This window comes from Lampetra planeri, chromosome 45 (genome assembly GCF_965212315.1).
Source record: "Lampetra planeri chromosome 45, kcLamPlan1.2.h2, whole genome shotgun sequence".
Classification (NCBI taxonomy): Eukaryota; Metazoa; Chordata; class Hyperoartia; order Petromyzontiformes; family Petromyzontidae; genus Lampetra; species Lampetra planeri.
This window is the reverse complement of record NC_136151.1, coordinates 2609953-2624586: the sequence shown is the minus strand read 5'-3', so window position 1 is coordinate 2624586 and position 14634 is coordinate 2609953. Positions and strand designations below refer to the sequence as shown.

General features: G+C 51.5%; 1 protein-coding gene across 1 annotated transcript in view; it reads left to right on the top strand.

Annotated features, from left to right (window-relative positions):
- LOC144732996 (ATP-dependent RNA helicase DDX50-like) overlaps positions 1-14634 on the top strand; it is a 39706-nt gene that overhangs the window by 11170 nt on the left and 13902 nt on the right. The window contains exons 7-9 of the mRNA XM_078614675.1: positions 4384-4501; positions 7042-7344; positions 7597-7745. Coding sequence (XP_078470801.1) covers positions 4384-4501; positions 7042-7344; positions 7597-7745 — 570 coding nt within the window. The remainder of the gene's footprint in view (positions 1-4383; positions 4502-7041; positions 7345-7596; positions 7746-14634) is intronic.

Below are 14634 nucleotides of genomic sequence, written 5' to 3'. Positions count from 1 at the left end.
GCGAGAGGGACATGGGGAGAGAGACAGAGAGAGGCAGAGAGAGACATGGGGAGGGATAGAGACACGGAGGAGATACGGGGAGACGCATAGAATGCTGATGATTTTATTGATGGGTGGTAGTGGTGGTGGTGCAGGTGATGATGGGGTAGGTGTTGATGTGTAGCTATTGAAGATATTGATGATTGTGCCGATGATGGTGGTGCTGGTGGAGTACGTGCATCTGTATATGTGATTGTGAGTGTGTGTGTGAGGAGCGGTAGTCCGGCAAAACAACCCCCCTTGTTGGTGCCGGATGGAAACGCTGTGGTGAGCAATGCCGTGGGGGGAGGGACAATTTAGATTGGCCACTCCCCTCATGGCGTTTGTAGCCACCGCAGCAGCCAAATGGGGGCTTTGGACGGGTGCGAGGGCTGGTAACCCCTCCACCTTCAAATCACGATATCACGGAATAAAAATATAATTAAGCTTGTGCTGGAGGCCCCAGGGGGACAGGCGTCCATGACGCCTCCTGGCCAAACCTCATTTGGCGGAGCCAGGAGATTAAATGCTTACCCTCGGGGTTCCTCCAGAAACGGCAAAAAACCACTGCAGGTGGCCACGTGGAATGTTCAAACGCCCACTGCGGAGGAGAGGCTGCCACTCCTCTGCCGGGAGCTGGACCGGTACCGCCTGGATCTCTGGTATCCAGGAGGTCCGGTGGACCGGCTCTGGCTCCTGCCACCATGAGGGATGGACGGTCCTCTACTCGGGGCAGGAGACTGCCAAACAAAATGAAGGGGCTCTTCTTCTGAACAAAAGAATGAAGGGAGCGTAGCGGTGAAGTGTGGAAAGCTGTAAGCCCCAGTCTAGTTTGGGCTCGTCTTCCCATCAAACAGAGGCGAGGAGTGGTGGTCGTGGTTACTTAAGTCCCCACCGAAGACGAACATCCATGGAGGGATACAGGCAAGGCCGATGAGTCCACGATGCCTTCTATGACCTCCTGTCACAGGTGCTAGCTAAAGTGGCCCCTCGGGATAGACCCATCGTGTTGGGTGACTTTAATGCCCGAGTTGGTCATGATGCTGGTACCTGGTCTGGAGTGATTGGAATGCAAGGGCCAGATCAGCTCAATAACAATAGTAGGAGGCTGCTAGATTTGTGTGCAGCCCATGGGCTTTAATTACCAACACGCTGTTCCGGCATCAGCGCATCCACACACCATCATGGATGCATGCCGGATCCAAGCAAGAACATCTGCTGGACTACATGGTGACAGAACGGCAGATGCGGGCCCATGTCCTTGACACCAGGACCTACCGTGGAGCTTATCTGCCCACTCACTATCGACCTGTCATCTGTAAAATGCGTCTGCCATTCTTCCACTCCGGTGGTGGGTGTACACCCAGGACCCCATTCAAACCCATAGTGGCATGATCTCAGCGAGCTGATAAAAGTTGCAAGCGAGAATTTCATCATCGATTCTAGCTGGGAACTGGCATCGTCCGCCACTCCTGATTTCGAGGCGAAATGGGTGAGGTTTAGGACTGGCTTATGCAGCTGCAATGGTTGTATTGGTTACACGGTCCAGACCGCCCCAGAGAACCTGGCTGACAAGAGGTGGTGTTTAGGCTGGCTGAGAAAAAGCGACAGGCCCACTCTCATCATCTACAGCATCCCACGTCAGAGAATGAGGAGGCTTAAATTTCGATTTAAAGCTTTCGTGACTGCAGGGATTCATCTTCTTGGTTCTTTCGGTAAAGTCACGTAGAAGGGAAGTAATAAAATAATAAAAATAAAACGTCGTGAGAATTATTTTATTGTTTTATTTTTATTATTTTATTACTTCCCTTCTACGTGACTTTACCGAAAGAACCAAGAAAATGAGGAGGCTTGCCACAGCCTTCGCTCGGAGGTTCAGAGAGCCGTGAGGCGCTGCAAGGATGGGTAGTGGTTGCGGGTTGCTGAGGAGATGGAATCTGCCTTGGCGGCCCGCGATCACAAATCGCTCTTTAATTCCATCTAAAAAGTAACTTGCAGCACCATACCTATTACCATCATTAGGGGAAAGAACTGTGATCTGATCTCTGACCCCCAGGAACAGGTTTGCAGATTTGCTGAGCATTTATGTGAGGTCCTGGGGGAGGGGAAATCCCTCAGCCTGGAAAACATCATGGGGCAAAGTGGGGATGACCCTGTCGAGGCTGCGGTGCCTCAAATATTGGAGGAAGTCACCCCCTGTGAGTGGCTGGTTGAGGTGCCATCTGTTAAAGTACTAAAGGCGATCCAAAGTTTGAGACCAGGAAAGGCACCGGGCAAAGATGATCTCCCAAGCGAATGCTGAGGGAGGGTGGCGTTTGTGCACAGACTGCCCTATATGACATCATAACAACAGTCTGGACCACTGGACGGGTTCCGCAGGATTGGAAGGATGCCCTGGTGGTCCCCCTCTTTAAGAAGGGGGACCGCACAAACTGTAACAACTACAGGGGCATCTAACTCCTCAGTGTGCCGGGAAAGGTCCTGGCAAGGATTATTCAACATCGCCTTGCCAGGCACACTGAGGAGAGGCTTGTGGAGCCCCAATGTGGATTCAGGAAAGGGCGGTCCTGCACAGATGCCAAATTTTCTGTCCGTCTGCTACAGCAGAGTTGTAGGGAATTCCAACAGGATCTACATATCTGCTTTATTGACCTGGTCAAGGCCTATGATACCATCAGTAGGCCTGGGCTCTGGGTTGTTCTTCATGCTTTCGGAGTCCCTGACTCCTGCTCACGATCATTAAGGACCTTCATGATGGTGAGCGCGCCCAGGTAAAACTACGTGGCCGGGAGCCGGAGCCATATCCCTGTTCACCTTGAGGTGCGACAGGGACGTCCTCTGGCTCCCACATTATTTAACATATTTTGACCACGTAGGTCGTGAATCCTTCGATTGCTGTATCGGAGGAATTTCCATCTGGTACAGATACAATGGCTAATGGATGCCCGGGTGCGGTCAAGGGATGGCTCCCTATTGGTCAACCATGTTACGTATGTTGATTATATGGTGATTGCTGCTCACTTAGAGGAGGGAGTTTGAGGCGCTGCTGCTGAACCTGTAGTGTGCCACTGAGAAGTGGCTTTTCCATCAGCCCCACCAAAACTAAGCACCTGCCTGGGTATTTTGTACCATCGGACACTCCACCCCCAAAACTCCCAATTGGTGATGGGGCGGTTGTGGAGAGAGTGAAGAGCTTCCGATACCTGGGTAGTGGACTCATGAGCGCCTCCCGTTTGACAGCAGAGGTCTCATTCCGAATCAGTCGAGCGGTATTATCTTTTCATTGGTTGCGTAATGCTGTGTGGAAGCTACCTGGTCTGTCACTCCACACGAAGCTTCAGGTTTTCTCGGCCACAGTCATGCCCTCCCTTCTCTATGCTTGCGAAACGTGGACCCCCCTAATGGAACATTTTCGCCGGTTAGAAACATTTAGGCTGGCCAGTCTACGATCCATCCTGGGTTTAACCAGGCTGGATTGTGTGAGGAGCTCACAAATCCTTGAAAGATCTGGACAAAGTCCCATCGGTGAGCTCCTCCGGCAGGCAAGGCTGCAATTGGCTGGGTCATGTAGCCCACATGCCCAGCCACCGCATGCCTAAACAGCTTTTGTTCGGCCGGATAGAGGGGCCTAAACGGGCACAGCACGGGCTAGAGAAGAGATGGAGTGATGTGGTACAGGAGGATGTGGAGCTGAGTGGACTTGCCGATAACTGGTCTGTGGAGGAGGCTCGTGAAGGACGCTACTGGGCAGTTGGAGGCAGTCGCCCTCCAACAACAACGGAGGGCAGAGGAGCGACGCTCACAACAATGAGCGGAGCTCCGGGTGGCTAAAGCAAGTTGGCACAATAGGAGGCACAGGCGGCGCATCGGCCACTCATCTCAGTCAGTCGACCCATGGCACCTGTGTGTACCCCGTGACCTGCCAGCGGGTGTTCGACACTTCACATGCACATAGCCTGGCACAAGCGCCATGGTGACGTCACCGTCACTTAGTGGCGAATAGCGGTTGTTGAGGAGCGGTAGCGTAGCGGTTGGCGCGCTGCACTACGATCCCGGGAGAGACCTGAGTTCGATTCCTTTTCGCGGCCAACACCAGTGATAGCGATTATCTGAACCGGTCCTGGGCCCTAGGTCTACTCAGTACCTGGTGCGGTGTGTAAACATTGCCGCTGGGGACACAAAGGCGGCCGGGCATGGTGCTGGCCACCCAACCCCCTCTTTTTTGCGACAGTGCCACCCTTCATAATTGGTGCTACTCGCTAATAGCACATGCCCCCAACAGTCTGTTACAGGCTATACGGGGGAGAGCTTTGTTTTGTGTTGATGGTGCTGGTGATGTTGACAGTGATGGTGTTGATGTTGCAGGTGCTGGTGATGTGCCCCACAAGGGAGTTGGCCGTGCAGGTGGCCGACGACCTCCGAGCCATCGCGGCCCCTCTACGCGTCGCCTGCTTCTACGGGGGCACGGCCTACGGGCCCCAGCGTGAGACAATTCAAATCATAAACACTCACTCATACACTACTCACTAGCTACTCATTCAGACAGACACTCACTCATACAGATACTCATTCACTACTCACCAGCTATTCACTACTCACTAGCTACTCACACAGACACTCACTCACTTGTTACGAACTCACTACTCACTCATACAGGCACAACATACAGACACTTATACATACATACAGACAATCACTTGCACAAACCCTCATTCATACAGACAATCAATCGCACAGATACTCAATCATACAGACACTCATATATACAGACACGCATACGTACGGATACTCACTTATACATAGACACTCACTCACACAGACAAGAACAACAACAACCGCCATTCGCCACAAAGTTGTGGTGACATCGCCACGGCGCTTGTGCCAGGCTATGTGCACGTTAAGGCTACATAAAGTGTCGAACGCCCACTGGCTGGAGGTCACGGGACAGACCCAGGTGCGATGGGTCGACTGACTGAGATGACTGGCCGATGCACTACCTGTGCCCCCTACTGTGCCAACTTGCTGTGCTTTAGCCACCCAGCGTTCCGCTCGTTGTTGTGAGCGTCGCTCCTTTGCCCTCCGTTGTTGCTGGAGGGTGACTTCCTCCAACTCTTCAGTAGCGTCCTTCACGAGCTTCCTCCACAGAGGCCAATCTTGACACCGCTGTCCACTAAGCTCCACGTCCTCTTGTACCACATCACTCCATCTCTTCTCTAGACCGTGCCGCGCCTGTTTAGCCCCCTCTATCCGGCCGCACAAAAGCTGTTTAGGCATGCGGTGGCTGGGCATGTAGTGGCTGGGCATGCGGGCTACATGACCCAGCCAACGCAGCCTTGCCTGCCGGAGGAGTTCACCGATGGGACTTTGTCCAGATCTTTCAAGTATTTGTGAGCTCCTCACACAATTTAGCCTGGTTAAACCCAGGATCGTAAGCAGGCCAGCCTCAGTGTTTCTAACCGGCGAAGATGTTCCATTAGGTGTAGAAAAGGGAGGGCATGACTGTGGCCGAGAAGACCTGAAGCTTCGTGTGGAGCGACAAACCATGTAGCTTCCACACAGCATTACGCAACCAATGAAAAGATAATGCCACTCGACTGATTCGGAGTGAGACCTCTGCTGTTAAATCGGAGCCGGTCATGAGCACACTGCCCAGGTATGGGAAACTCTCCATTCTTTCCACAACTGCCCCATCACCAATTGGGAGTTTTGGGGGTGGAGATGGTACAAAATACCCAGGCAGGTCCTAAGTTTTGGTGGTTTTGATGGTAAAGCCCCCACCTCTTAGTGGCACACTCCAGGTTCAGCAGCAGGGCCTCCAACTCCTCCTCTGATTGAGCAGAAATCACCAGATAATATAATCGGCATACATAACATGGCCGACCAATAGGGAGACATCCCTTGAATGCATCCGGGCATCGGTTAGCCTCCCATTGTATCTGTACCAGATGAAAATTATTCTGGTACAACCATCGAAGGCTTCACAAACTATGTGGTTAAAATATATGTTAAATAATGTGGGAGCCAGAGGAAATCCCTGTCGCACCCCAAGATGAACAAGGAATGGCTCCGACTCCCGGCTACGTAGTAGCACCCGGGCCTGCTCTCCATCAAGAAGTTCTTATTGATTGTCAGTAGAGAGTCAAGGACTCCGAAAGCATGCAGAACAACCCAGAGCCCAGGCCTACTCATGGTATCATCGGCCTTGACCAGGTCAATAAAGCAAAGATGCTGTAGCAGATGGACAGAAAATATGGCATCTGTGCAAGACTGCCCTTTCCTGAAACCACATTAGGGCTTCGCAAGCCGCTCCTCAGCGTGCCTAGCAAGGCGATGTTGGATAATCCTTGCCAGGACCTTTCCCGGCACACTGAGGAGGGAGATGCCCCTGTAGTTGTTACAGTCTGTGGGGGGTCCCCCTTTCTAAAGTGGGGGACCACCAGGGCATCCTTCCAATCCTGCAGAACCCATCCAACATTTTGCTTGGGAGATCATCTCTGCAGGGTGCTTTTCCTGGTCTCAGACTCTGGATCGCCTTCTGTACTTCGTCAACAGATGGCACATCAGCCAACCACTCACAGGGGGTGGCTACTTCTTCCAATATTTGAGGCACGGCAGCCTCAGCAGGGTTATCCCCACTTGCCCCACGATGTTTTCCAGGCTGAGGGATATCCCCTCCCCCAGGACCTCACAGAAATGCTCAGCAAATCTGCAAACATGTTCCTGGGGGTCAGAGATTGGATCACAGTTCTTTCCCCAGACACTCACGCAGACACTCACGCAGACACTCACGCAGACACTCAGTCACCCCTCTATGCATGGCCTGCTTCGACTGGGGCACAGCATACGGGCCCCAGAGTGTGTCGCTCCACCACTCGCTAATCACTTTCCACTCACTCGTACGGACACTCACCATGGTGATCACCATCGCCATTCGCAGTGGCATCTTTGTTCACGTCTCGCCGCGCTCCCCTCACCCCCCTCACCACCCCCCCCCCCTCCTCACCCCTCTCCTCACCCCCACAGTGCAGCAGATCCGTTCTGGGCTGGACGTGCTGGTGGGCACGCCGGGCCGACTCCGCGACCTTATCCAGAACCACGGCCTGAGGCTCCGCGCGAAGCACACCAACGAAGAGGAGGACTCCATCAAGAAGAAGAAGGATGAGGAGGTGGTGGAGGAGGTGGAGAAGGAGGAGAAGAAGGGGGCAAAGAAGAGTGGAGGGAAGGAGGATGGCGTACGCCACGTGGTGCTGGACGAGGTGGACCAGATGCTGGACATGGGCTTTGCCGATCAGGTGGAGGAGATCCTGGGATGCATCTACAGCAAGGGTGAGTGCCAGCGATGGATGGAGAGACGTAGACAGAGATGGATGGATAGAGACAGAGAGAGAGGCAATCTGTCTTTCTCTGTGTGCGTTTGTCTCTCCCCGTGTGTCTCTCCCCGTGTTTCACTGTGTCTTTCTCTCCCCACGTCTCTCTCTCTCTCCGCATCTTTCTCCGTGTCTCTCTCGCTGTGTCTCTCTCTCCCCGTGTCCCTCTCACCGTGTCTCCCCACCGTGTCTCCCCACCTTGTCTCCGCAGCATCCCCAGAAAACAACCCACAGACTCTGCTCTTCTCAGCCACGTGCCCTCCCTGGGTGTTCAAGGTCGCCCAGAAGTTCATGAAGGAGACGTGGAGACGTGTGGACCTCATGGGCACTGAGAAGACCCGAGCAGCCACCACCGTGCAGGTGAGACGCAGAGACTCACCCACACACCCACACAATCACCTACTCACCAACTCACCCACACACTCATCCACTCACTCACCCACACAATCACTGACTCACCCACACACTGACTCATCCACTCACCAACTCACCCACACAATCACCTACTCACCAACTCGCCCACACACTCACTCATCCTCTCACTCACCCACACAATCACTGACTCACCCACACACTCACTCATCCACTCATGCACTCACCCACACAATCACCTACTCACTCACCCACCCACCCACTCACCCATTCACTCAACCGCTCACTCACCCATACACTCACGCACTCACCCACGTACTCATCCACTCACTCACCCACGCACTCACCCACCTACTCACCCACGCACTCACCCACCTACTCACTCACACAATCACCGACTCACCCACCCATTCACTCAACCGCTCACTCACCCATACACTCACGCACTCACCCATGCACTCACTCACGCACTCATCCACACACTCACCCACTCACTCACCTGCACTCAATCAAACACCAGGTGGCGCTGCACGCTCACCCACACATACAAAGCAGCCCCATGTAGCCGTCGCTGGCTGTCAGGGCAACGTTAGCGAGTGAGTGGTGAGGCTTGCAACACTTTCCCGGCCGCCTTTGTCTCTCCCCAGTGCTGGTGGGTGAGTGAGTGTGTGGGTGATTGAGTTGGTGAGAGTGTGTGTGAGTGGTTAGGTGTGTGAGTGGGGGAGTGGGTGTATGAATGGGTGTGTGTGTGAGTGAATGGATTAGTGAGTAATTGGGTGAGTAAGCGGGTGGGTAAGTGAGTGGTTGAGTGAGTGAGTGTGTGGGTGATTGAGTTGGTGAGAGTGTGGGTGAGTGGTTGGGTGTGTGAGTGGGGGAGTGGGTGTATGAATGGGTGTGTGTGTGAGTGAATGGATTAGTGAGTAATTTGGTGAGTAAGCAGGTGGGTAAGTGAGTGGTTGAGTGAGTGAGTGGGTGAGTGTGTAAGTAAGTGATTGAGTGAGTTGCTTCGTGATTGAGTTGGCAAATTAGTGAGTGAGGTAGGTGAGTGAGCGAGTGAGTTGGTGGGTTAGTGAGTGAGTTTGTGCATTATTGAGTGAGTAGGTGAGTGGTTAATGAGTGGGTGGTTGAGTGGGTGAGTGAGGTGGTGAGTGGGTGGTTGAGTGGGTGAGTGAGTGGGTGGTTGAGTAGGTGAGTGAGTTGATGAGTGGCTGAGTGAATGGGTGGGTGTGTGGTTGAGTGAGTGGATCAGTGAGCGAGAGAGTTGGTGAGTGTGCGAGTGAGTGAGGCCGCTGGACGATCAGCCTTCACAGCCACCGCTGCTGCTGCACTTGGCCCACCCACAAGGCCATGTGGCTTACCTGGGGCAGCTTTGTCTTTGTGTGTCCGTCGTGCTGGGGGTGGGCGGGCAAAAATTTCTGGCCATGCAAATCGATTCCCGGCTCATGGCCACCTCCCAGTGGCATCATCGGCACATCCGGAGGATCCGTCCTCCTTCACCTCTCAGCAGAGGTCGCAAACGGGTTTTGATTCCTTACCCGTACCCGTACCGGGCCGCACCAGGGTCGCAAATGGTTAGCCGTTCCCGGCCGGGTACGGGTAGCCGTTCCCTACCCGTACCCTACCCGAAATGAGTGACAAACGGCTACTCAACAGTGACTCACGGCCTACCCGTACCCGTACCCGGCCGCACCAGGGCCGCAAACGGCTACCCGTACCCGGCCGGGTACGGGTAGCCGGGTATCGGGTAGGGTACGGGTATCGGGTACCCGGTTGCGACCTCTGCGTCTCAGTGTGCTCAGCCTTGAATGTGTCGTATGGTCACCCCCTCTGATGCTGGCGGTAGTGGTGATGTTTGTGATAGTGGTGATGTTTGTGTTGATGTTGAGTGATTGTGGTGGTGTTGGTGATAGTGATGTTAGTGGTACTGATGTTCGTGATTGTAATGTTCGTGATGGTGTTGATGTTGAGTGGTGGTGGTGATGTTGTTGAGTGATGGTGAGTGATGTTAAGTGATGTTGAGTGATGGTGAGTGGTTTTGTTGGTGGTCAGTGTTGATGTTGTTGATGGTGAGTGGTCGTGAGTGGTGGTGATGTTGTTGAGTGGTGATGGTGATGATGATAATGTTGATGTTGAGTGATGGTGACAACGACGATGTTGTTGATGATGCTGAGTTGTGATGTTGATGATGTTGAGTTCCAGCTGAGACTTCCTCTTGTCACTCAGTTCCTGTAAAACCCCCCCAGCAGAGCAGCAGCAGCAGCCCCATTGTCACAGCTTCTCAGAATCTGAGCGTGAGTGAGCGAGTGTCTGTGTGTGTGTGTCTGTGTGTGTGTGTCTGTGTGTGGGGGGAGCGGTAGTGTAGCGATCAGCTCGCTGCTCTATGAATCTGGCGACCCGGGTTCGATTCCCGCTTACGGCCAACATCAGTGATAGCGATGATCTGAGCCGGTCCTGGGCCTCCCGTAGGTCGACTCTGCCTCAAATTAGTACCTGGTGCGATGTGTAAACATCGCCGCTAGGGAGACAAAGGCGGCCGGGCGTGGTGTGTGCCACCTACCCCCTCGTGTGTCATGCCAGCCTTCATAGTTGCTCGATAACAGCACTTGCCCGAACAGTCTGTTATAGGCTATACGGGGAATATTTGTCTTGTCTGTCTCTTTGTGTTTGTCTGTGTGTCAGTGTGTCAGTATGTGTATGTGTGTCTCTGTGTGTATGTGTGTCTGTATACGTGTGTGTGTGTGTTTCGTGAGTGTTTGTGTGTGAATGTGTGTACGTGTCAGTGTGTGTGTACGTGAGTGTTTGTGTGTCTGGCCGTGTGTACATGTGAGTGTGTGAGTACGTGTCTGTATGTACGTGTTTGAGTGTGTGTACTTGTGTCTGTGTGAATCTGCGTGTCTGTATGAGTGAGTTTGTACGTGTGAGTGTGCACGTGTAGGTGTGTGTGTACATGTGTAGGTGCATGCGTGTACTTGTAGAGGTGTGTGTGTGAGTCTGCTTGCAAGCTTGACTGAGCTTGACTAAACGTGCGCTGCGGTTGTTGGAGATGTAAATCTAATCTCCATTTCCCGCAATTGTCAAGGGGCATGTGGGGGCGCTTGGCTCTTGTATGTAGGTGAAAGAGTGTCTGTGTGTGTGTGAATGAGAGTGTGTGGGGAGCGCTGGTGTAGCCGGTAGCGCGCTGCACTATGAACCCGGCGACCCGGGTTAGATTCCCGCTCACGGCAAACACCAGTGGTGACGATTATCTGAACCGGTCCTGGGCCTCCCCTAGGTCGACTCGGCCCCAAATGAGTACCTGGTGCGATGTGTAAACATCGCCGCTAGAGAGACAAAGGCGGTCGGGCGTGGTGTTGGCCACCCACCCCCTCGTGTGCTGTGCCGGCCTTTATAGGTGCTGCTTGCTAACAGCACTTGCCCCAACAGTCTGTTACAGGCTATATGGGGGACCCTTAGTCTTTGTAGTTAAGGGAACGGGAGTCTAGTAGTGATTAGCGCTACGCTGCGCTATGAACCTGGCAGCAACCCGATTTCGATTCTTGCTCACGGCCACCAACAACAGTGATAGCTATTATCTGAACCATTCCTGGACCTCCCCTTGGTCGACTCAGCCTCGAAGCCAGGCGGGCGTGGTCCTGGCCGCCCACCCCCCCCCCTTGTGCCGGCCTTCATCGCTGTTGCTACTTGCTACGAACAGCACTTGACCAAACAGTCGGTTGAGGCTACGTGGGCTAGCTTTGTCTTTACCTTGGTGTGGGTCTGTGTCTAGGTGAGTGGATTTTCCCGGAAGGTTATTGTTTACTTGTCCGGTATGTGGATAGGTGAGAAGAGTATGTGTGTGGGTGTGTATGTGTAGGTGTGTAGGTGTGTATGTGTGTGGGTGGGGAGTAGTCGTGTCACGGTTAGCGCTACGCTGCGTTACGAACCCGACGGAGACCCGAGTTCGATTCCCGCTCACGGCCACCAGTGGTGACGATTATCTGAACCGGTCTTGGGCCTCCCCTAGGTCGACTCTGGCTCACATGAGTGCCCGGTGCGGTGTGTAAACCTCGCCACTGGGGAGACAAAGGCGGCTGGGCGTGGTGCTGGCCACCCACCCCCCCTCGTTTACCAGAGTGCCGGTAATCATAGGTGCTGCTCGCCAACAGCAATTGCCCCAACAGTCTGTTAAGGCTATACAGGGGATCTTTGTGTGTGTGTAGAAACATCTGCGCCAGTTTGAAACATTCAGGTTGGTGTCCCTACAAAATCGTTCCTGGGTTTAACCTGCAGGGCTGGATTGCAGTGTGAGCTCATAGATCGCCTGCCAGAGGGGCTCATCACTGAGCTCCTCTGGCAGGCGATCTATCGGTGAGCTCCCGTGGCAGGCGAGGAAGCTGCATTGGCTGGGTCACATTGTGGCCCACGTGCCCAGCCACCGCATGCCCAGGCAGCCGATGTTCTCATCATCGCCACTAGGGGAGACAAAGGCAGCCGGGCGTGGTGCTGGCAACCTCTACCCCGCTCGTGTGCTGTGATTCTCTAACAGCACTTGTCTTTGTCAGTTTAGATGAGCAGGTGAATGATTGGGCGCCGTAGTGGCTAGGAGATTTCGATTTAAAGCTTTCGTGACTGCAGGGATTCATTCTTGGTTATTTCGGTAAAGCCACGTAGAAGGGAAATAATAAAATAATAAAAATAAAATGAAATTCTCGCGACGTTTCGGCCACAACGCAAGCAGCCATCCTCAGGTGAAGAAACAGAGCTGTCGGATATAAAACGCTCCAATGAACACTGCTAAGCTTAATTTAGGAGCTTTCGTGACTGCAGGAATTATTCTTTGGTTCTTTTCGGTTAAGTCACGTCTAAAAATAAAATAATAAATTAAAATAACATATTACGACGTTTCGATTGCAACACAAGCAATCGTCATCAGGTATAAAAGAAATAGCAACAAAAATCTAACTAGAAAACTATAGACAGACATACAAGCAGACAGACATCACAACGGCACACAGAGAGAGGACACAAATCGGCACAAAGAGAGGGGTCGTTTCTGTGACGGTCCCTTAAATATAGAGAGGGGGGGCGGGGACGGAGAGAGGGAGGGGGCAGAGAGAATTAGCATATCAATGAGTGTACGGCAACGTACTGCTGTTGCAAGTAAGATGACAATGTGGAACGGGCACGCAAAATTGAAAACGGGCACGCAAAATTGAAAATTAGGAGACAGGCACACGAAAATTAAATAACCTAGCAAAATATCGAAATGTGATGTAATACAACACAGAGAGTCGGTTAACACACAATTAACGCATAGCCTGGTTGATTACGTGTTTCAAAATTTGCTAAGTTAGAATTTTAAGTGTGAAAATTCCAAAGAGAGGACACAGGCAGAGAGAACAAATTGCCAGAAAGAAAAAGGATAAGCTTAAAACTTCCCCGTAGAAGTGGTTCAATCTTAATTTAGGAGCTTTCGTGACTGCAGGAATTATTCTTTGGTTCTTTTCGGTTAAGTCACGTCTAAAAATAAAATAATAAATTAAAATAACATATTACGACATTTCGATTGCAACACAAGCAATCGTCATCAGGTATAAAAGAAATAGCAACAAAAATCTAACTAGAAAACTATAGACAGACATACAAGCAGACAGACATCACAACGGCACACAGAGAGAGGACACAAATCGGCACAAAGAGAGGGGTCGTTTCTGTGACGGTCCCTTAAATATAGAGAGGGGGGGCGGGGACGGAGAGAGGGAGGGGGCAGAGAGAATTAGCATATCAATGAGTGTACGGCAACGTACTGCTGTTGCAAGTAAGATGACAATGTGGAACGGGCACGCAAAATTGAAAACGGGCACGCAAAATTGAAAATTAGGAGACAGGCACACGAAAATTAAATAACCTAGCAAAATATCGAAATGTGATGTAATACAACACAGAGAGTCGGTTAACACACAATTAACGCATAGCCTGGTTGATTACGTGTTTCAAAATTTGCTAAGTTAGAATTTTAAGTGTGAAAATTCCAAAGAGAGGACACAGGCAGAGAGAACAAATTGCCAGAAAGAAAAAGGATAAGCTTAAAACTTCCCCGTAGAAGTGGTTCAATCTTAATTTAGGAGCTTTCGTGACTGCAGGAATTATTCTTTGGTTCTTTTCGGTTAAGTCACGTCTAAAAATAAAATAATAAATTAAAATAACATATTACGACGTTTCGATTGCAACACAAGCAATCGTCATCAGGTATAAAAGAAATAGCAACAAAAATCTAACTAGAAAACTATAGACAGACATACAAGCAGACAGACATCACAACGGCACACAGAGAGAGGACACAAATCGGCACAAAGAGAGGGGTCGTTTCTGTGACGGTCCCTTAAATATAGAGAGGGGGGGCGGGGACGGAGAGAGGGAGGGGGCAGAGAGAATTAGCATATCAATGAGTGTACGGCAACGTACTGCTGTTGCAAGTAAGATGACAATGTGGAACGGGCACGCAAAATTGAAAACGGGCACGCAAAATTGAAAATTAGGAGACAGGCACACGAAAATTAAATAACCTAGCAAAATATCGAAATGTGATGTAATACAACACAGAGAGTCGGTTAACACACAATTAACGCATAGCCTGGTTGATTACGTGTTTAAAAATTGACTTAACCGAAAAGAACCAAAGAATAATTCCTGCAGTCACGAAAGCTCCTAAATTAAGATTGAACCACTTCTACGGGGAAGTTTTAAGCGTATCCTTTTTCTTTCTGGCAATTTGTTCTCTCTGCCTGTGTCCTCTCTTTGGAATTTTCACACTTAAAATTCTAACTTAGCAAATTTTGAAACACGTAATCAACCAGGCTATGCGTTAATTGTGTGTTAACTGACTCTCTGTGTTGTA